Below are 23,934 nucleotides of genomic sequence, written 5' to 3'. Positions count from 1 at the left end.
ACTTGATGCAAGTTATAACACTTTTCTTGATTTATTATTGAACGTGATGCAAGTTATAACACTTTTTTTGATTTATTATTGAACTTGATGCAAGTTATAACAGTTTTTTTTTTTTATTATTGAACTTGATGGAAGTTATTTTATTTATTATTGAACTTGATGCAAGTTATACCACAGCTGCACAGTTATTTTATTTATTATTGAACTTAATGTTATTCTATGTTATTGAGTTTGAATGTATACAACTTGATGTTCAATAAATTTGAAAATGTTAAAGCTTGGCATTAGCGCTCTGTTGGGGCGATGGGGGCAGGTGGGGCTTGAAAACTCCCCCTTGTCCAAAGTGGGGGATGACAAAAAAAGTTTGAGAACCACTGGTGTAGAATATTAACAACAGGCTTGTTTATTTGTGTAAGACAGGGGTGTCAAAGTCAAGGCTCATGACGTTAAAGTGCATCCGGCAGTGGAGGCTCCTCTATGGCAGTGGTTCTCAACCTTTTTTCAGTGATGTACCCCCTGTGAATTTTTTTAAAATTCAAATACCCCCTAATCAGAGCAAAGCATTTTTGGTTGAAAAAAAGACATAAAGAAGTAAAATACAGCACTATGCCATCAGTTTCTGATTTATTAATGTCATGTCTGTGTGATCATGTTTTGTTTTAGTCATGTTCGGTTTTGTTTTTGGACTTTTCGTGCACTTTTGTTTTGTTTTGTCACCATAGCAACCATTAGTTTTCACCTGTCACGTCACGCACCTGTTTCACGTTTTGAGTCACGCACCTGCTTTCACTAATCATGTCTATAGTATTTAAGTTCATTGTTTTCAATTTGTCGTTCTGGCGACACCCGGATTCATACCCCTGTCACACTCTTACCTCTGCGCACTTCATAGTCTATGTCAAGTACGTTTTTTTGTTTATTAATGCCACAGTTAGTGTTTTTGTTTAATTGTTCACAGTTTCTGCCTATGTGCAAGTTTTGTTTTCAATAGCCTAGTTTTGTACCTCCGCCATTGTGCGCGCTTTTCGTTTGTTCTTTTTTTGATATATAGTGTTAAAATAAATCATGTACTCCCCTTCACGCCACATCTGGTCCAAATCTTTTGCACCTCGGGAGATCAAACCAAGCCTTAGTCCAAGTCGTGACAATTAAATTGTATAACAGTGCAAACTATTGCTCATTTGTAGTGGTCTTTCTTGAACTATTTGGAAAAAAAAGATAGGTTTTTATTTATATTTATAGAGGATTTTTGAATTGTTGCTATTTTTAGAAGATTTAAAAAAAATCTCACGTACCCCTTGGCATACCTTCAAGTACCCCCAGGGGTACGCGTACCCCCATTTGAGAACCACTGCTCTATGGGGTCTTGGGGCACGAGGAGGTTAACCCCTTTACTACTGTCACCCCAGGTGGCCCTTGGCAAAGGCCTAGTACCTGACTGCCCCCTAGTAGAGGGGCAGGCCGAATATTATCAGCCGATAAATGCGTTAAAATGTAATATCGGAAATTATCGGTATCGTTTTTTTTATTATCGGTATCGGTTTTTTATTGTTTTTAAAAAAATATTTTTTTTTAAAAATTAAATCAACATAAAAAACACAAGATACACTTACAATTAGTGCACCAACCCCAAAAACCTTCCTCACCCATTTACACTCATTCACACTCATTCACACAAAAGGGTTGTTTCTTGCTGTTATTAATATGCGATTTTTAAAAAATCGATTTTTTATTTATTTTTAATGTATTATTATTGTTTTTTTAATTAATCAATCCAACAAAACAATACACAGCAATACCATAACAATGCAATCCAATTCCAAAACCAAACCCGACCCAGCAACACTCAGAACTGCAACAAACAGAGCAATTGAGAGGAGACACAAACACGACACAGAACAAACCAAAAGTAGTGAAACAAAAATGAATATTATCAACAACAGTATCAGTATTAGTTACAATTTCAACATAGCAGTGATTAAAAATCCCTCATTGACATTATCATTAGACATTTATAAAAATAAAAAAAAGAACAATAGTGTCACAGTGGCTTACACTTGCATCGCATCTCATAAGCTTGACAACACACTGTGTCCAATATTTTCACAAAGATAAAATAAGTCATATTTTTGGTTTATTTAATAGTTAAAACAAATGTACATTATTGCAATTGTCATGTCTGTGTAATCATGTTTTGTTTTAGTCATGTCATGTTTTGTTTTGTTTAGTTATTGGACTCTTTAATTTCTGGCTTTTCACTCCCTTGTCTTGTTTCCATAGTTACCCATTAGTTTCACCTGTTCCACGTTTGGACTCATTGTGCACTCTTGTTTGTCACCATAGCAACCCATTAGTTTTCACCTGTCACGTCACGCACCTGTTTTCACTAATCATGTCACTAGTATTTAAGTTCATTGTTTTCAGTTTGTCGTTCTGGCGACATCCGGTTTCATACCCCTGACACACCATCTTTACCTCTGCGCACTTCATGCCCTGTCCAAGTAAGTTTTTTCGATTCATGCCACAGTTAGCGACTTTTGTTCATGTCCTTAGTTTTTTGCCCACGTGCAAGTATTGGTTTCATTTGTCAAGTTTGTACTTCCGCCTTGTGCGCACCTTTAGTTTGTTGTTTTTGTAGTTATAGTTTTTAAATAAATCATGTCTTCGCCTTCACGCCATGTCTGGTCCACATGTTCATTTGCACCACGGGAGAACAAACCACGCCATAGTCCAAGTCTTGACAGCAATCAGTTGATAAAACATTGTCCTTTACAATTATAAAAGCTTTTTACAAAAATCGCATTGAAGCGCATTGAAAAATAAATTGATTTTGAATCGAATCGTGGCACACCCAAAGATTCACAGCCCTAGTAAACGTATAGCATGTTCTATATGTTATCGTTATTTGAATGACTCTTACCATAATATGCTACGTTAACATACCAGGCACGTTCTCAGTTGGTTATTTAAGCCTCATATAACGTACACTTATTCAGCCTGTTGTTCACTATTCTTTATTTATTTTAAATTGCCTTTCAAATGTTTATTCTTGGTGTTGGCTTTTATCAAATAAATGTCCCCAAAAATGCGACTTATATATGTTTTTTCCTTCTTTATTATGCACATTCAGCCGGTGCGACTTATACTCCGGAGCGACTTATAGTCCGAAAAATACGGTATGTACAATATTGTTGTCTCCCAGTATGTGCGGGAGCCAAAGTACGGCCCCATAAGCTGCAAAAGAATGCAGTTTATTTTTATACTTAGCAAACTGACCTTGCGGGTCGCGGCCCGGATTGAACCTGTGGGCCGATCTGTATGTTTGACACCTCTGCTTTATAGAATGATGTGTTTGCTCCATCTGACCACAAAGGTTCACTAATACAAGAAGTAGGCATGTGATTTTTCCGTCTAAAGTCGGAATTCCGTCTTTTTTAATCTCGGAAAAAAAATACAATTATCTCCCGTTTTTCCGTTTTTTTTTCCGACCCTAAATCAAGATTCGAGACGTAGTTTATATTACGCCGTAGTTGATTGGTCGATATGTTCCTTGTGACCAATCAGGACATCTGTTATGTTAATAACGTTAATAACGTCATCATTCATAATGGTTATTACCGCCATTTTCCATATGTAAACGATGTCGGTTCTCGAGAGAAAGGACGCTTTACGAGTAAAAGAAATTGATAAACATGTCAAAAATAAGTTTCGATGGGACTGGATGGAAAGGGAAATCGCTGATACTGTTGGGAAGAAGGAAGTTACGACTTTGTTCGGTGATTTTATTCGGAAAATCGATCGTCCCGGAAAGGTTTTGTGCACGTGGTGTCATGATAATATTGACTATGGATCACGAGGTTTCAAGGCTTTGGAAGTACATGCGGAACCCCAAAAACATATGAAACAACTTGAAGCAAGGAAAACGAACTTTTCACTAGCTGGCACTTTTGGATGTCAACCGAAAGTGAGCAAACCTTACGGACTTCATCCTTTGTTTACATCGACATCGACCGTAGACATCGAGAGGAAAGATCCACCCTAACAACCCACTTCAGTTGCGGACAGGGTTGTTAATAATGAGGTAAGCTAAAAAATATTTGCTTGCGAAATACGCATGTTTGTTTTAAATATTAACCAATTATTGCTTTGCGAAATATAAATGTTTTTTTCTAAAAATAAAAAGCCACGTGAAAATATATTATGAAATTACAGAAATTCAAAGAGTCGCATTATTGATTCCAGTTAACAATTTATTTGAAATACAATACTATTTTGTAATATTAAGTTCTTATGTAGTCTCTTGAAACAATATTGTCAGTGGTGTAACAATCTTGAAGGTAAATATTTTCACACTTGTTTCATGCAATATGTCAGTGTCCTCACATTATTATTATTTCCTATTTTCAAATATGAGTAAACAATACTAAACATGTTTAATTATTTTCATAAATTTATATCCTATTTTGGCGAAAAGAAGAAAGTATTTTGTTATATTTATAACTAAACTTGTAGGCAATTAGGCATATACATTAAAACTGTGAATTGTTATTAGTGGTTATGTATTTTACAATTAATGCTACTTTCTGATAGCATATATCATGTAATAGTCTTAACATTAAAATATATTTTGTATAATAATAAATCTTGGCAAACCTGTTACACCACTGATAATTTTTTTTTACCCCCTATATACAATATCTGACTAATAGTAATGATAGAATGATTTCAAATATGAAAGGAAATTTTATTTTAGAGCAATCTGCTTATTACTAAAACCTAGGCAAATTTTGAGAATGACCCATATTGTGTAAGAAGCTACAAAAGCAGAGACCAAAAGGAAAATGCAGGCTGCTCAGAAATTTGCAAGGAAAGCTCATGTTAGGGATCTCCGAGAAAGCTAATGTGTGAAGTGAACTGAAGTAATGTGGTAATACTGTAAATAAACTGTAGATAATAACACTGATCAATGTGACACTTGTGGATGTGAAATGAACTAAGGCTGAAACGACGCGTCGACGTAGTCGACGTCATCGGTTACGTAAATACGTCGACGCCATTTTTGTGCGTCGATGCGTCGCATATTTACGTCACACTACTGTCATGGCGGATCGCAAAGCAGACGGTGCGAGCGAGGGGGAAAAAGCACGCCAAAAGTCATCAAAAGTGTGGGAGTATTTCAATAAACGGCCTAATAATGTTGTTGTATGCACACTGTGTCGAGCGGAAATGGCCTATCATAGCAGCACAACGGCTATGAACGAACATTTGAAAAGAAAACCCCCGACAGCGTTCTTGCCATCACCATCAACAAGTCAATCGTCCGCGTGCGTATACGTTGTCATTATTACACAAAAACATGAATGTGTCATTTGTATCTGCGTTGTAAATTCATAAACTAAAGCACCGTTTCGCTCTGAGAGGCGCGTTTGGCGTGCAGTGTTTACAAAGACGCACTCCTCTTTAACGCTGTGGAGAGGCGGGGCCGGCGAGCGAGCGGCGAGGTGGGGCGCGCCGGGAGCGACGCCGCAATCGTGCCCAGGTGCGCGATCCGCGCACCTGGGCACGATCATCCAATCTCCTCTCGCTGAAGAAAAGGGGAGCAGCAGAGAGAAAGGGAAGAGAGACTGGAAGGAGTCAGAGTGAAGCTGACGTGGAGCGAGAGAGGAGGAGAGACAGAGACAGAGGACAACGAGCGAGCGAGGAAGAGGAGCTGAAAAGCGAGGAAAGAAAGAGAAAAGAGTTGGAAGAGAAAAGACTTTGTGTAAAATTAAAAGATTGTAAACCTGGCAAAGCCGTCTGGCGTTCAGTCTGTCGGTCCTGAAAGAACCCCACGGCACAAGACGTGTCACAAACGCTAACGTTAATTAGTTGTGCAAATACCTTTTACAACATTAACGGTTACATATACTATGTACAAACCAACAATTAACTTTCACTTTAATCATATTATCATTGTTGTGTTATTAAGCAAAATAAGCAATACTTTTACTTTTGTTGAAATGTTTACACTGTTACAGAATATTTTGTTTTGCACTTTTTTGTATTTTATGTTTATTTTTATTTTTGCACATTTTAGCAAATAAGCAATACTTTTACTTTTGTTGAAATGTTTACATTGTTACAGATTATTTTCGTTTTGCACTTTTTTGTATTGGATGTTTATCTTTATTTTTGCACATTTTAAAGCAAAATAAGCAACACTTTTACTTTTGAAATGCTTATACTATTGCAGAACATTAAGATTTGCACTGGATGTTTACTTTTATATTTGCACATTAAAAAGCAAATAAGCTACTTTTAATTTTGTTAAATGTTAAAAGTTTTAAATGTTTACATTGTTACAGAATATTTTGTCATGTTGTTGTCAATGTTGACTGAGTGGCCATACTTTTTTTTTTTTGGTAAATAAAAGCCATGCCTTTTGAAAAAACTGGCCTACATTTATTTTTTCATCTTCATTTTAAATAAAAAAAAATAATCGGTAAAAGGAAAAATAATCTATAGATTAATCGAAAAAAATAATCTATAGATTAACCGATTAATCGAAAAAAATAATCTATAGATTAATCGATAGAAAAATAATCGTTAGCTGCAGCCTTAAAATGAACACAAGATGTATATAGTAGTGACTAAATACTGTTGGGACTGAACCATATACAGTGATTCATTAGGATAATTGGGTTATGTATGTTCTATTAATGATGTTTTCATGTCTTTAAACACTAAAATATTTTCTTCAAATGGTGCTGTCTTTGTTAATTTTAGCATGTTAAATTGGTGAAAAACCAGGAGCTTCGGGGGGCGTCGCCCCCCTTGTCCCCCCACCTGGACCTGGCTGGGGGCCTTCGTCCCCCAGACCCCCGGAAATTTTTTCAGTCTTTTTTCATTGTGGTCAAATCACATGCCTGAAGAAGTGTGTTGATAAATCTGCCCGCCTTCTTTACAATCTTCGGTGACCTCATCGAGCTGACAGAAATATTGGGAACGTCTCTCGGTATGATGCAGTACCACTTTCGACACGTCTCCATTACCTTGTGCGAGTGTCACTGAGGAGCGTAAGTCCAACATTGAAGTTGTTGAATGAAAGCTTCTTAACGGCTGCTACTTATCAAAGTCAAACGATGACATTCTAGTTAATGACCGTCAGATTAGTCATTTGATAGCATCACTTTGTTTCACACTGAGTTTCATCAACGCAATTGTTCTGATTTATCGCCCTGCTTGGAGCAGCTTTGGCAGTACAACTTTGAGTTAAAGGTTCAGCAGCCTACTTGTATTTATGATCTGATGCTTTTTATGAAAGTGCCTGGAAAGAAAGGAGTATTTCGGTTCCCCCGTCCAACAAATCCACCAATCAGTGTCAATTCAGAGCAGTAGAGATGATCAAAGGTGAACTTTTGACGTCTCGTGGCTCCGCAGTAATCGCCCGGCAGCGTTGGATTTGACATTTACCCGTGACCTTTACGTCAGTCTGTGACACAGGAGTGAAGAAACAGAAGATGACGTGGAGAGGAAATGTTAATTGGCCGCAGACCAGCTCCCAGCTCATCAACGCTACATTCACGTTCGCTGGGAGCAGGCCCGGCCCTAACCAATCTGGCGCCCTAGGCAAGATTTTAGGTGGCGCCCCCCCACATCGGCAGTGAAGTGTATATACTCACAAGAACCCGAATAGCTTTGTCTTTGACCTTTTTTTTTTTACTTACAACTATACCTAATATATAAAGGGGTGGAAAAGTGACTATTACCTGCAGGGCAAACATTAGCTAACCAGAAGGCAATAACAATGTAAACAAAAAACACCTGCTTAAAAGATCTAATACAAATGTCCCTGAGGAATGTAAGGAGGGAGTACTGTAATTACCTAACGTTACATTATTATTTTCCATAACAATTTAGCCCCCTCCACAATATTAACCCGACGTTATAACAGAACTAGCTATTTATTGATTAGCAATTGCCGAATCATGTAACATTAGCTTAATGCTAAAAAGCCAGGTTACTATCACATTCTGTAACAGACAAATAATTTCATGTAGGCTAACGTTACCTACCTGCTAACTCTGTCTTTTCTCGTTTCTACCCCTCTCTTTTCTCTCAGTTTTGGCCGTTTTGACATCTTGTGTTGATTTTTTGATGTGGTGACGTCCAAAAAGAGTCATGATACGGGAAGGGAGGGGGCGCACCGTGCGGGGGGAGGAGGGGGGCGTAATGTTGTAACAAATAATATTTCTATTAAATAGGCTTTACTTTGCATTTTAATTAACGTGGGATTATTTTTTGTATTTAGAAATAATAGTAACAACTTTTTTCTCCAACATTTGTGGCACTGGCATGGCGCCCCCTGATGGACGGCGCCCTTAGCATTTGCCTATACGGCCTATGCCACGGGCCGGCCCTGGCTGGGAGCGTAGGGCGCCGTCACCTGTCAGGCGTGTTGTCTAAATGAGAGTGTCAGGACGCCATAGTTGCTCGCCTTGGGATGCTATCCATGACATTTGAACCAAATCGGTACCCGAACCAGTACTTAAAGGGGAACTGTAGTTTTTTTTGGAATGTTGCCTATCATTCACGATCAATGTATCAATCAATCAATCAAAGTTTATTTATGTAGGCCTTAATCACAAGTGTCTCAAAGGGCTGCACAAGCCACAACGACATCCTTGACTCAGATCCCACATCAGGGCAAGAAAAAACTCAACCCAATGGGATACAATGAGAAACCTTGGAGGGGACCACAGATGTTTATAAATAAATACATTGTTTTATTTTATTTTAATTGGTTAAGAATCGTTACAAGTAAGAATCGCAATAAATTTGGAAATCGATTTTTTTTTTTGACACCCCTAGCAGTTTCTCTTTAAAAACTGGAAAACATACACATTATCCATCCATCCATCCATCCATCTATCTATCTATCTATCTATCTATTGTCGGAGGCAGATATTTACATATATCCGTATTTAAGTGCTACTTCTTTTATTTCATAATCATATTACAAAACAGCTAGTGTTTTTCTTCCAATTGTGGTCTTTTGGTTGTCTGCAAAAACCTACTCAGTGGCCTAGTGCAACCTACTCAGTGGCCTAGTGGTTAGAGTGTCCGCCCTGAGATCGGTAGGTTGTGGGTTCAAACCCCGGCCGAGTCATACCAAAGACTATAAAAATGGGACCCATCACCTCCCTGCTTGGCACTCAGTATCAAGGGTTGGAATTGGGGGTTAAATCACCAAAAATGATTCCCGGGCGCGGCCACCGCTGCTGCCCACTGCTCCCCTCACCTCCCAGGGGGTGATCAAGGGTGATGGGTTAAATGCAGAGAATAATAATTTCGCCACACCTAGTGTGTGTGTGACAATCATTGGTACTTTAACTTTAACTTTTTTAAATACTGTGTGCTAACCTTGAGTGAGGAATGTAAGAAAGAGAGATACTCCTTTCTCTTATCTATCCTTATGTCCAGGTGCGGAGGACAATGGGCATGTGTTTGGGCTGGAGGGACAAGACTGCGAGGGTGGGAGGGAGAGAGACTTGATAGGGGAGGAGGGTTTTTCATTGGAGGGGGGCAGACCATCTTAGCGGCGCGATTGAATGTTCTATGCTGGACTGGTCTCAGTATATTTACAAAGCTTTGCAAATATATTACAAAATACCTATTCTGTCTCTGGTGGTTTTTCTACTCAGCTTTAAGTGTCGTAAAGAGCTTGGGAGCGATCAGCGACTTGAATTCCCTGGGAGGAACAACTGGTCCAAACGCAACACTATCCATCTATCTATCTATCTATCTATCCATCCATCCATCCAGCTATTAGAGGTGGGAATCTTTGGCCACCTCACGATTCCATTAAGACTACCATTCAGGAGCTATAATTCGATTCAAAATCCATTATTGATGCCTCTTTAATTTATGCATTTTGATGCGGTTTTACATTTATTTTCGTTTCACTAAATAAGCGTTTATCACTTGCAACTTTTAAAAACTGTCATGATCCGTGGCCCGGATCATGTTTTTGTTATATTCTGTTAGTTTTGGACTCCCTTAGTTCCTGTTTTTGTGCACCCTTGTTTGTTTTTAGTTACCATGGGTGCTTATTGTTTCCACCTGTCTCTGATTGGTGCTCGGGACATTCACCTGTTTTCCGAGCACTAATCAGAGGGACTATTTAAGCCTGCCTTTGCCGGTCAGTCGGCCTGGCTTCATTGTTTGCTTCATGCAACAAGTTACGTGAGTATTCCTTGTCTGTTGCCTTTGCTAAGTTAAAGTTCAAGTTAAAGTACCAATGATTGTCACACACACACTAGGTGTGGCGAAATTATTCTCTGCATTTGACCCATCACCCTTGATCACCCCCTGGGAGGTGAGGGGAGCAGTGGGCAGCAGCGGTGGCCGCGCCCGGGAATCATTTTTGGTGATTTAACACCCAATTCCAACCCTTGATGCTGAGTGCCAAGCAGGGAGGTAATGGGTCCCATTTTTATAGTCTTTGGTATGACTCGGCCGGGGTTTGAACCCACAACCTACCGATCTCAGGGCGGACACTCTAACCACTAGGCCACTGAGTCGGTGGTAGCCTTAGCTTCGAGTGCGATCGGCACGTTGTTCCGTCGGCTTGTTTTCTGTTTTGGCACTTGTTGGCGTTTTTGAGAATAAATCATGTTCCTACCTGCACGTCCTGTCCGGAGTGGTCCGTTTGCATCCCGAGGGGAACAAACCTCGCAGCAAGCTGCGCCCCCCCCCCCGCACGTGACAAAAACAGTGCATTTGTAATCAGAGATTCCCGTCACATTTATTAAATTCATGGAAATGTGTGCAAAACTGGAACTTTAGTGCCCTATAATCTCAGTGAGGTGGCTCGCTGCAGTAAGCCAAATTTTAGAACTGTCTGCATGACTTTATTTACAATAAATACATCGATTATTGATTGTTGACGTTTACTAATCGATTTTATAATCGTCCATGTCCGAATTGCAATGCATCTAAAAATCGATTATTTCTTCCACCTCTACTATCTATTTTCTATGTACTAGAGATGCGCGGTTTGCGGACACAACCGCGGAGTCCGCGGATTATCCGCGGATCGGGCGGATGAAATTAAAAAAAATAAGATTTTATCCGCTCGCGGGTCGGGTCGGGCGGATTAATTAGATTTCTTTTTTGTTTTTTTTGCGGGTGGCAGTTAAACCAATTCGGAAATATATATACATAGTTAAATGTTGTTACCCACATACGAAAAACGAGCAGGCACCTGCTGCATATGCCACAACAGAAGAAAAAAAAAGAAAAGAGATGGACACTTTTACGGAGCGGAGAAGGGACGCCTCGCCGGGGTCCGGGACCGAGGCCCCTTCCCCCGAGAGGGCCCCACCGGGAGCCGTAGCTGAGGCGATCCGCGAGAAGGGCCCGACGCACGTCCAGGGTCACTACCGCGCCCACCGCACCGACACCCCGCCTCGTCCGCTTTCGCCGCGGCCGGCGTCACGCGCAGCAGGTAAGCAGCTTACCTGCCCGCCACCCCCGTGGCCGGGGGCTCGTAACATGGGTCACTCCGCGCGCTCCGCCCGCGCAGCTTACCTGCTTGCCACCCCTGTTGCCGGGGGCGCGTAACAGGGGTCACTCCGCGTGCAGTGCGCTCACGAAAGGGGTGGGGCTCACCCTGGTTGATATAGAGAGCAGGACGGTGGCCATGGAAGTCGGAACCCGCTAAGGAGTGTGTAACAACCCACCTGCCGAATCAACTAGCCCTGAAAATGGATGGCGCTGGAGCGTGGGCCCATACCCGGCCGTCGCCGGCAGCGAGACGCGCTTGGAGGTGCGCTCAGCGCGGCTCCCATATGATTGCGCACTGGTGTGCGTCTGGGTCGTGACAGCGTGGCACGCGAATGTCTGTGCTGCATTGGATCAGTCTCCTTTCTTTAACAGGCAAAAGCTTTATAACCTCACCATACCTGCCAACTTTTAAATCAGAAAAACCTAGTAGCCAGGGTCCAAGGGCCGCAGGCCCCGGTAGGTCCAGGACAAAGTCCTGGTGGAGGGTTCAGGGCTTCGCCCCCCGACGCAAAATGATTATTAGCATTCAGACAGGTTAAAATGTTGCTAAAACCATCACTTTTCTATCAGTCACAGTGACTTTTCAAAACAAAAATATTACAGCAAAAATCATATGGGTTGATTGGCATGTTTATTCTGTAAGCTAACTTCAATAGTTTGAAATTATTTTGACAGTTAATGCCAGTTATCCTGTCAACATTTCACAAGACTTCAATTTGTTAATTGAAAGTATAAATAGTATAAACACTTTTAACAGTATGTCGTGCTGTGAAATACAGCCGACAGGATTGCGCATGCATGGTGCAGGAGAACAAAGGACTTCTTTCATTTAAGGTTTGTGATAAACCATCAAACTCATTCGTTAAAAGGACTCTATAGTAATATAAAGCGAATTTTTCTGGACATTATCATGCAAGAAAAGTTTATTTTTGGGATCGCGATCACCGCGTAATGATTTTTAAAGGTTGCATTACATTATTAACTGTCCCATGTGATCAACCAGTGCGATTGGAAGTCCATGCTCAATTATTGCCTCCGTAAATAAAACTTCGGCATTTATCACATCCAAAGAATCTGTTTGGGCGACGAAAAACGTTGAAAGTTTTCCACTTGTATCGCTAGCAACGGCATTAGACTTGTGTTTTTTTGTCCCAACGTGGTCTTTTACATCGCTAATTCCTCCGTGTCCGATCGAAAAATCTTGTCTGCACAAGGTGCAATTCGCGTAGTTTTCACCCTTTTTTTTTTTTTTTTAATTAATATTAGATATATAACAACGGGCGGATGGCGGGCGGGTGCAGTTCTGATCAAACGTTACATCGGGTGGATGGCGGATGGTTGACGACTTTCTGACGCGGTTGCGGATGAAATAATTGCCTATCCGCGCATCTCTACTATGTACTATCTATCTATGTACTATCTATCATTTTATATAAAAAAAAATGTCTTTTTATTTTTAAGGAATTTTGTGACAATGAAGTTGAATGGTCTAGTAATTTAAAAACTTCAATAATATAAATAAAAGGATAACCATAAGTATAAAATTCTACAGCAAGAAATAAAATCCACAACAAGTTGTCATCATTATTTCAGCGATACAAAAGGCGGAGTACGTTCACAACAACCGCTGCTTGTGTTGTAATGTTGATGTTTGTGAACGCACCTCACTCGCTGTGACCTTGACTGGTGCTTTGTTGTGACGAGCGCCACGGCACAAGGTGTGCGCGCTGTTGGATCTGAGCACCGTTGGATCTGAGCACCGTTGTTGGCGTCTTCAGGTTGACAATAGAGCCGTCAGACCGAGTGGGCTTCTGTCAGGACGCCACTTTGCTGACCCTGTTACTGTCACCTTCATGCACTTGTTGCAGGTGGCTGAGTCTGCATTCTTTTTGCACCCAAATGAGGTGTTTTTGTTGGTGTGGTTACGTTTGATGTTTTGGGCACTGTTTACAACTACCCGTACTCATGTGTACTCAAGCGCATCTCTCTGGAGTTAAAAATAAATTTTTACATCAGTGCTGATAAAGTTGATTTGATTTGATTTGATAAGCTCCGTCTACCTCTAATAGAGGGCTCCACCTTGACAGAGCAATTTCCCCGCCTGCATTCGCAGTGAGTTCCTAATAAAAGCCTGAACTGGTTGACAAACATGCTTCACACGTGCCAAACACTTTTACCAAAAGAGTCTTCACTCCTCTTCTGCTTGTTCTTGTGTGGGTATTGCAACTAGGGATGTCCCGATCCAGGTTTTTGCACTTCCGATCCGATACCGATATTGTTTCTGCACTTCCGATCCGATACCGATACTGACCGATACTGGCCTATCCGAGCATGTATTAAAGTTTAAAGTTATTTAGCCTACTTAGTTGTCAGAATCATGTTGAAAAGGGTTTTAGTACTCTTGATAACAACTAGCCAGCTGAATTAGGGGAGTTTGAATAATACACAATGGTTGGTAACAGGCCCGGCCCTAACCAATCTGGCGCCCTAGGCAAGATTTTAGGTGGCGCCCCCCCCCACATCGGCAGTGAAGTGTATATACTCACAAGAACCCGAATAGCTTTGTCTTTGACCTTTTTTTTTTTTACTTACAACTATACCTAATATATAAAGGGGTGGAAAAGTGACTATTACCTGCAGGGCAAACATTAGCTAACCAGAAGGCAATAACAATGTAAACAAAAAACACCTGCTTGAGAGAGATCTAATACAAACATTTATATGCACGTACAACACTTAGAACTTTTAGCATATCAGTATGTGGAATTAAATTATGGAATGGATTAAGTAAAAAAGTTAAAAAATGTACTGATATGATCCAGTTTAAGAGGTTGTTCAAAATAATAGTGCTTACAGAGTACAAAGAAGAAGAATCATGAGAAATGCTTTCAACCTTATTGAAAATAAGATATTCTTCATCTCAGTATGTTAATAATGACTGAATTAATTAATTAATTACATAGTACAAAACTGTTGTATACTAACTCATAGATGTTATTTTATTATATAAAAAGGTCAGTAAATGATTCTATATATTTGTAAACGCTTTGAAGTGGGAAAGAGGTAGGATTAAATAAGCTTTGCTTCTTCCTACTCCTTTTTGGGCATGATGTAAAATGAAATGATATGAAATTGTGTGATGTATTATGATGTAAGTGTGTTCCTGTTCCAAATAAACTAAAGAAAGAAAGAAATGTCCCTGAGGAATGTAAAGTGGGAGTACTGTAATTACCTAACGTTACATTATTATTTTCCATAACAATTTAGCCCCCTCCACAATATTAACCCGACGTTAAAACAGAACTAGCTATTTATTGATTAGCAATTGCCGAATCATGTAACATTAGCTTAATGCTAAAAAGCCAGCTACAATCACATTCTGTGACAGACAAATAATTTCATGTAGGCTAACGTTACCTACCTGCTACCTCTTGTCTTTTTCTCGTTTCTCCTCCTCTTCTTTTCTCTTTTTTCTTCCCTGGGCACCTGACAGTTTTGGCATCTTGTGTTGATTTTTTGATGTGGGGACGTCCAAAAAGAGTCACGATACGGGAAGGGAGGGGGCGCCCCGTGCGGGGGAGGAGGGGAGGGGGCGTAATGTTGTAACAAATAATATTTCTATTAAATAGGCTTTACTTTGCATTTGAATTAACGTGGGATTATTTTTTGTATTTAGAAATAATAGTACCAACTTTTTTTCTTTTTTTTTTTCTCCCAACATTTGTGGCACTGGCGTGGCGCCCCCTGATGGACGGCGCCCTTAGCATTTGCCTATACGGCCTATGCCACGGGCCGGCCCTGGTTGGTAACAAGAAACTGACCTGTTTATTCAAGGATAAACACAAAATAGACAAAATGATACATGACAAACAGAAATGGCATCATTGAACTAGGGCTGGGCGATATGGCCTTTTTTTAAGATTGCGATATTTTAAGGCCATGTCACGATACACCATATATATGTCGATATTTTGCCTTAGCCTTGAATGAACACTTGATGCATATAATCACAGCAGTATGATGATTCTTTGTGTCTACATTAAAACATTCTTCTTCATACTGCATTAATATATGCTACTTTTAAACTTTCATGCAGAGAAGGAAATCACAACTAAAAAAAATCACAAATTTTTTCATACGGTGTTGATGTGGAAATGTTTGCCTCGGCATTTTGATGGTGTGGACGTGTGGCACCGAATGGAGATAAGCGTCTCGACAGACGTTACAATATTTGAACAATGATGACGAAAACTGTTTTCTCTGTCGTGTCCGTGTGTCGAAAATTGTTATGCGCTTATTTTTTTATTTGATTTTGTGCGTAGCATAGATTTACCTACCTACTCAGTGGCCTAGTGGTTAACCTACTCAGTGGCCTAGTGGTTAGAGTGTCCATCCTGAGATCGGTAGGTTGGGAGTTCAAATCCCGGCCGAGTCATACCAAAGACTTTAAAAATGGGACCCATTACCTCCCTGCTTGGCACTCAGCATCAAGGGTTGGAATTGGGGGTTAAATCACCAAAATGATTCCCGGGCGCAGCCACCGCTGCTGCCCACTGCTCCCCTCACCTCCCAGGGGGTGATCAAGGGTGATGGGTCAAATGCAGAGAATAATTTCGCCACACCTAGTGTGTGTGTGACAATCATTGGTACTTTAACTTTTTAACTTTAACTTTATTTGCCGTGCGCAATTGCACAGGCGCGCACCTTAGAGGGAGCGTTGCTAGCACGGCTGCGCTAGCATCCCAGCTAACGTTAGCCATGCTACCTCTCTGCTCGGGGAGGGCGTATACGTATGTGACGTATGTCGTGACAGTATGTGACGTATGTCGTGACAGTATGTGACGTGTGTAAGAAGGTGCGCTCGCTGTCTGTGAGAGGGAGACACAGGAAAGAGTGAGAAGAGCCTGTCGTGTAATGCCAGCAGCTAAAAGCAACTGCGTGAGAATCCACAGACCTGTGGATGTGTTGAAGGTGTGCTGGAAAATGCGGAACGGAAATTAGGGAGCAGCAGAAAAGTGGAATGTATTATTTAAATAGGTGCGTTGGAAAACACGGACCGGAGTTTTTTTTTAAAACTGGATGTGGATCGGCATTTTCCCATGCGTTGCCGATACGCATTTTTTGGCAAATATCGGCGGCCGATCCGATATTTGGATCCCTAATTGCAACACTCTTACACTCTCCAAATGTTGTTGTGGTTTCTTTACAAATGATTGCTCAACTAATTCATGGACGTCTTTGCAACAACCCACACCTCCTTCCCCGTGTCCCCCAGCCTCACCCACGCAGTCTTCTTGTGAGGCCGTCTTATAGGGCATAAGCAGTGTAGACCAGAGGTGTCCAATTGATTGATTGATTGAAACTTTTATTAGTAGGTTGCACAGTGAAGTACATATTCCGTACAATTGACCACTAAATGGTAACACCCCAATAAGTTTTTCAACTTGTTTAAGTCGGAAGTCCACGTTAATCAATTCATGGTACAAATATATACTATCAACATAATACAGTCATCACACAAGTTAATCATCAGAGTATATACATTGAATTATTTACATTATTTACAATCCGGGGGATGTGGAAGGGGTTGGGGCGGGGGGTTAGGTCAGCACCTTAGTCATCAACAGTTATATCATCTGAGAAATGGACATTGTAACAGTGTAGGTCTGACTTGGTAGGATATGTACAGAGAGCAGTGAACATAGTGAGCTCAGAAAGCATAAGAACAAGTACATACATTTGATTATTTACATTTGATTATTTAGAATCCGGGGAAGTAGGATGTGGTGGGGGAAGGGGGTTAGGCTAGAGTTGTAGCTGCCTGGAGGTGTTCTTTTAGTGCGGTTTTGAAGGAGGATAGAGATGCTCTTTCTTTTACACCTGATGGGAGTGCATTCCATATTGATCTGGCATAGAAGGAGAATGGTATCGGTATCTAACCTTTGTTAGATCGGAATCTGGGTTTAACGTGGTTAGGAGAGCTCCCCCTGGTGTTGTAGTTATGGCGGTCATTTACGTTATGGAAGTAGTTTGACATGTACTTCGGTATCAGGGAGGTTTCGCAAATTTTATAGACTAGGCTCAGTGCAAGTTGTTTTACTCTGTCCTCCACCCTGAGCCAGAGTGCGGCCCGCGGGACATGTGCGGCCCACAGCTAATTTTTTTAATGCCCCGAGGCAGATTCTAAAAATGCTATTAAAAAAACACTTGTAATGTACCTACTCAGTGGCCTAGTGGTTTGAGTGTCCGCCCTGAGATCAGTAGGTTGTGAGTTCAAACCCTGGCCGAGTCATACCAAAGACTATAAAAATGAGACCCATTACCTCCCTGCTTGGCACTCAGCATCAAGGGTTGGAATTGGGGGTTAAATCACCAAAAATGATTCCCGGGCGCGGCACAGCTGCTGCCCACTGCTCCCCTCACCTCCCAGGGGGTGATCAAGGGGATGGGTCAAATGCAGAGGACAAATTTCACCACACCTAGTGTGTGTGTGACAATCATTGGTACTTTAAATTTAACTTGTCAGAGTTTGTTGGTGACGAACCCCAAGATGCAGAGATGACGGCAGGCATTGAGCGAGAAAACATGATTTAATTAAACACTATGGCAAAAAAAACAAACAAAAGGGTACAAACAAAAGGCGCGCACAAGGCGGAGAACAAACTTGGCTATAAACTAAAATAGCACAAAAGCTAACTGTGGACAAGAAACAAAAACACTTACTGTGACACGAAGGAACTATGACATGAGCAGAGTGAACAAAAGTAGACAGAGCTACAACAACAAGTATTATGACAGGTAGTAGTGACAACAAGTATTAGCGACAATGACAATGACAATAATCCAGCACTGACTGGAGGGTAGGGCAGGTATAAATAGCAGCTGGCTGATTGACACCAGGTGTGGCCAGGTGCCAATCAGCCACAGCTCAGGGGACACAGCACTCAGGGAGACAAACAGGAAACAGAACCAAAACAAGAGCGCTGACGGGAAATACTACACACAGAGGAAAAACTAAAACACAACCAAACTGTCCAAGCCTGACACAAATAACACAAAGCTGCCATGTCGGCAGTTTTTTTGCTCAGAAAGCAATAGTGAATCAACATCAATATTGTTATGAATTATTGACCTATTAAAGGCTCCAAATACTGCATTCTAAATATTCCAATTTGAAATGTTTTTTGGGAAAAATATTGCATATTTTATGTTTGCCATAAAAAAAAACTAAATTATCTGTGACAAAAATGGATATAAACAAACACATTTTTTTTTAGATAATAAAATCTTGAAGTTGATCTAGAGATTTAAACGTTGAAAGTAAAAAAACAACGTAAAACTTATTTTTAACACTTGGATCCCTCAGAATTTTAATGAGATTTGTTTTAACTGTCAATGCTCAAAACATAACAATTAATTAAAATCAATGTTGTTATAATTTGTTGACCTATTTAAGGCTCAAATTTCTTCACATCAAATATGGATGGCTACCAAAAGCGCCTTATTGCAGTGAAACTTGCCAAGGGACATGTAGCCAAATATTAACATTGCTGTATGTATACTTTTGACCCAGCAGATTTGGTCACATTTTCAGTAGACCCGTAATAAATTCATAAAAGAACCAAACTTCATGAATGTTTTTTGTGACCAACAAGTATGTGCTCCAATCACTCTCTCACAAAAAAATAAGAGTTGTAGAAATTATTGGACACTCAAGACAGCCATGAAATTACAGGTAAAAGCCAGTAAATTAGAATATTTTGAAAAACTTGATTTATTTCAGTAATTGCATTCAAAAGGTGTAACTTGTACATTATATTTATTCATTGCACACAGACTGATGCATTCAAATGTTTATTTCATTTAATTTTGATGATTTGAAGTGGCAACAAATGAAAATCCAAAATTCCGTGTGTCACAAAATTAGAATATTACTTAAGGCTAATACAAAAAAGGGATTTTTAGAAATGTTGGCCAACTGAAAAGTATGAAAATGAAAAATATGAGCATGTACAATACTCAATACTTGGTTGGAGCTCCTTTTGCCTCAATTACTGCGTTAATGCGGCGTGGCATGGAGTCGATGAGTTTCTGGCACTGCTCAGGTGTTATGAGAGCCCAGGTTGCTCTGATAGTGGCCTTCAACTCTTCTGCGTTTTTGGGTCTGGCATTCTGCATCTTCCTTTTCACAATACCCCACAGATTTTCTATGGGGTTAAGGTCAGGGGAGTTGGCGGGCCAATTTAGAACAGAAATACCATGGTCCGTAAACCAGGCACGGGTAGATTTTGCGCTGTGTGCAGGCGCCAAGTCCTGTTGGAACTTGAAATCTCCATCTCCATAGAGCAGGTCAGCAGCAGGAAGCATGAAGTGCTCTAAAACTTGCTGGTAGACGGCTGCGTTGACCCTGGATCTCAGGAAACAGAGTGGACCGACACCAGCAGATGACATGGCACCCCAAACCATCACTGATGGTGGAAACTTTACACTAGACTTCAGGCAACGTGGATCCTGTGCCTCTCCTGTCTTCCTCCAGACTCTGGGACCTCGATTTCCAAAGGAAATGCAAAATTTGCATGGTTGGGTGATGGTTTGGGGTGCCATGTCATCTGCTGGTGTCGGTCCACTCTGTTTCCTGAGATCCAGGGTCAACGCAGCCGTCTACCAGCAAGTTTTAGAGCACTTCATGCTTCCTGCTGCTGACCTGCTCTATGGAGATGGAGATTTCAAGTTCCAACAGGACTTGGCGCCTGCACACAGCGCAAAATCTACCCGTGCCTGGTTTACGGACAATGGTATTTCTGTTCTAAATTGGCCCGCCAACTCCCCTGACCTTAGCCCCATAGAAAATCTGTGGGGTATTGTGAAAAGGAAGATGCAGAATGCCAGACCCAAAAACGCAGAAGAGTTGAAGGCCACTATCAGAGCAACCTGGGCTCTCATAACACCTGAGCAGTGCCAGAAACTCATCGACTCCATGCCACGCCGCATTAACGCAGTAATTGAGGCAAAAGGAGCTCCAACCAAGTATTGAGTATTGCACATGCTCATATTTTTCATTTTCATACTTTTCAGTTGGCCAACATTTCTAAAAATCCCTTTTTTGTATTAGCCTTACACAATATTCTAATTTTGTGACGCACGGAATTTTGGATTTTCATTTGTTGCCACTTCAAATCATCAAAATTAAATGAAATAAACATTTGAATGCATCAGTCTGTGTGCAATGAATAAATATAATGTACAAGTTACACCTTTTGAATGCAATTACTGAAATAAATCAAGTTTTTCAAAATATTCTAATTTACTGGGTTTTACCTGTATGTTCTTTACAAGTGTGTGAAAAAAGTCACATTTTTGCTGAGAACGTCGGTTAAACTGCGATTGTGCAATATTAGACCAAAGGAAAGGCGCACACAAGAGTGAAAACTAAAGGTCTTGATGTTCTTTCCCTCTGCAGAATACAACTTCTATGTGGAACCAGAGTTGAAGAGGGAGCAGCAGAGACGATTGGTGAGTTTGGACCGCCTTTTATTGTGGTGGGGCTTTTCCCTTAGAGATAGGATGTGAGAAGCTCTGCCTTAAGGGAGGAACTTGGAGTTGAGAGAAGCTGAATGAGGTCGCTCCAGCATGTGGTTAGAATGCTCCTCACTGGGTACGTCTGATCGGTGGGAGGCCCCGGGGAACACCCAGGACACGTTGGAACTGGGAACGCCTCAGGAAGAAAGGGATGGATGAACTAGGAGCAGTATCACAGGTCGGATGATATGTGAGGTGTCCACCAATCAACACACTTCTTTTTCTAGCTCTTTCCCTTAAGCAAACCCTACCCCAGCGCTTGGTACCTCAACTGAAGGTTGCCAAAAAAAGCGGTGTCGAACTGAACAAGGTGCTCGCTTTTCTGATTGCCGATCCAGAGCCAGACAAATGGAGCTTTCGGCCCCGTGCTAGTCACACAATGACGGTCCGCGCGCGCAGATCCATCGCACATCGCCGAGCCATCCCGCATTGACGTGATTGAAAGAATGACACACGCGGTGGGGGAGAGCCGATGTGTTCAAAACCAGCAGTGTGCAGGAGGCCAGTGGCTTGAAGGGCCAGAGCAATGCATTGTGGGTAAAAGTAACAATAATGGCTCATTATGTCCTGGAGCAGGCCAGCCAAAGTGTGATAAATGACCATTGTAGGGGGCCATTAGTGAACTAGGGTTGTTGGTTTGTGTGTGTGTGTGTGTGTGTGTGTGTGTGTGTGTGTGTGTGTGTGTGTGTGTGTGTGTGTGTGTGTGTGTGTGTGTGTGTGTGCAAATAGACGATCATTGTTTAATGTATTTGAAAGGCACCGATCACTTGTCTTGGTCTAATCTACAAATGCTCTTCCCGCAAACATGTCACATTCTTTGTGATGAATTATAATCTTCCTATTTGAGATGCAGTGGAAAAGATGAACTGAATAGCTCAAATGATTCTGCTTTACTTGTTGCTGAGATGTTGAGACACGCAGAGGTGGGTAGAGTAGCCAGAAATTGTACTCAAGTAAGAGTACTGTTACTTTAGAGATTTATTACTCAAGTAAAAGTAAGGAGTAGTCACCCAAATATTTACTTGAGTAAAAGTAAAAAGTATGTTGTGAAAAAACTACTCAAGTACTGAGTAACTGATGAGTAACATACACAAACATTATATATATATATATATATATATATATATATATATATATATATATATATATATATATATATATATATATATATACAGTATATAATTTATATTTATTTATTTTGCCGTTTTTGTTTACATGTTAAAGGTGTTTTAATGAATATACATGCATGTTTAACACATATAGATTCCTTTCTTTCATGAAGACAAGAATATAAGTTGGTGTATTACCTGATTCTGATGACTTGCGTTGATTGTAATCAGATAGTAGTGCTGATAGCGTCCACGTTTTCAAATGGAGGAGAAAAAAAGTTCCTCCTTTCTGTCTAATACCACATGAAAGTGGTTGGTTTTTGGCATCTTATTTGTCCAGCTTCCATATTCGTTTTTATACACTTTACAAGAAATACATTGGCGGCAAACTCCGTAGCTTGCTAGCTTGTTTGCGCCGGCTTTCGGAGACTCTTGTTTTGAAAGCGCAGGCGCGATGGAGCGGCACTTTTATTGTGAAGACAGGAACTGTGCAGTCAGTCTTTAGGCTTTTGACGGGATGTACGGTTGAAATAAAAAAGGGTCTTTTTTCCTTCACACTTTTGATTGATTGATTGATTGAAACTTTTATTAGTAGATTGCACAGTACAGTATATATTCCGTACAATTGACCACTAAATGGTAACACCCCAATAAGTTTTTCAACTTGTTTAAGTCAGGTCATGTGACCGCCTGGCTCTGTTTGATTGGTCCAACGTCACCAGTGACTGCATCTGATTGGTGGAACGGAGTGAAACGTCACCAGTAAGGCAGGCACTTTGAAGGTCTGTCTGACAGACCAAAACAAACAAAGCGTGCATTAACAGATCGATAAAAATTAGTAGCGAGTAGCGAGCTGAATGTAGATAAAAGTAGCGGAGTAAAAGTAGCGTTTCTTCTCTATAAATATACTCAAGTAAAAGTAAAAGTATGTTGCATTAAAACTACTCTTAGAAGTACAATTTATCCCAAAAGTTACTCAAGTAGATGTAACGGAGTAAATGTAGCGCGTTACTACCCACCTCTGGAGACACGTGAATAATAACTCTAAGAACAGCAATATAAACATGGTCAAACGTGATTAGTGATCATCCACGTGAGTTTCACAATTCAAAATGCAGTAAGGAAGCAAGAAAGGAGCACAATCAAATGGAGCTGATGGAAAATTGAAAATTAACTGCACTTTTTGGGAGTTTTGTCCATCCTTCACAACCCTTTTTGGAACACAAATAAACGTGTTTTTATTTTTTTTAATGTATTTTGATTTGTCAAACACGATAAGTACGAGGTGTACCGTATTTTATGGACTATAAGGCGCACTTAGAATCTTTTTTTTTTTCCTGAAAACTTGACAGTGGGCCTTATAACCCGGTGTGCCTAATATACGGAATAATTCTAGTTTTGCTTACCGACCTCGAAGCAATTTTTTTTGGTACATGGTGTAATGATACGTGTGACCAGTAGATGGCAGTCAAACATAAGATATACGTGTAGACTGCACTATGATGGCAATATGACTCAAGTAAAGAACACCAACATTTTAAATGTTCCGTTGAAAATATAGAACATTACACACGGCGCTCAAAAATCTATCGAAATGTTTTAGTACGACTTTGGTAAGCTAAGAAGCCGCACCGCTTAATGTGCTTCAACATACAAGTATTATTATGGTGTGTGTATAAGGTAAGGCATATTATCTGGC

The 23,934-nt window shown here is 40.6% G+C and overlaps 1 protein-coding gene across 6 annotated transcripts in view; it reads left to right on the top strand.

Moving 5' to 3' along the window:
• slc8a2b (solute carrier family 8 member 2b) overlaps positions 1-23,934 on the top strand; it is a 344,572-nt gene that overhangs the window by 176,835 nt on the left and 143,803 nt on the right. For all 6 annotated transcript variants that reach the window (XM_061972302.1, XM_061972297.1, XM_061972298.1 and 3 more), the window contains exon 2: positions 21,008-21,060. In XM_061972302.1, coding sequence (XP_061828286.1) covers positions 21,008-21,060 — 53 coding nt within the window. The remainder of the gene's footprint in view (positions 1-21,007; positions 21,061-23,934) is intronic.

Source organism: Nerophis lumbriciformis, linkage group LG17, assembly GCF_033978685.3.
Source record: "Nerophis lumbriciformis linkage group LG17, RoL_Nlum_v2.1, whole genome shotgun sequence".
NCBI classification, from domain to species: Eukaryota; Metazoa; Chordata; class Actinopteri; order Syngnathiformes; family Syngnathidae; genus Nerophis; species Nerophis lumbriciformis.
This window is presented reverse-complemented; position numbering and strand designations above follow the sequence as displayed.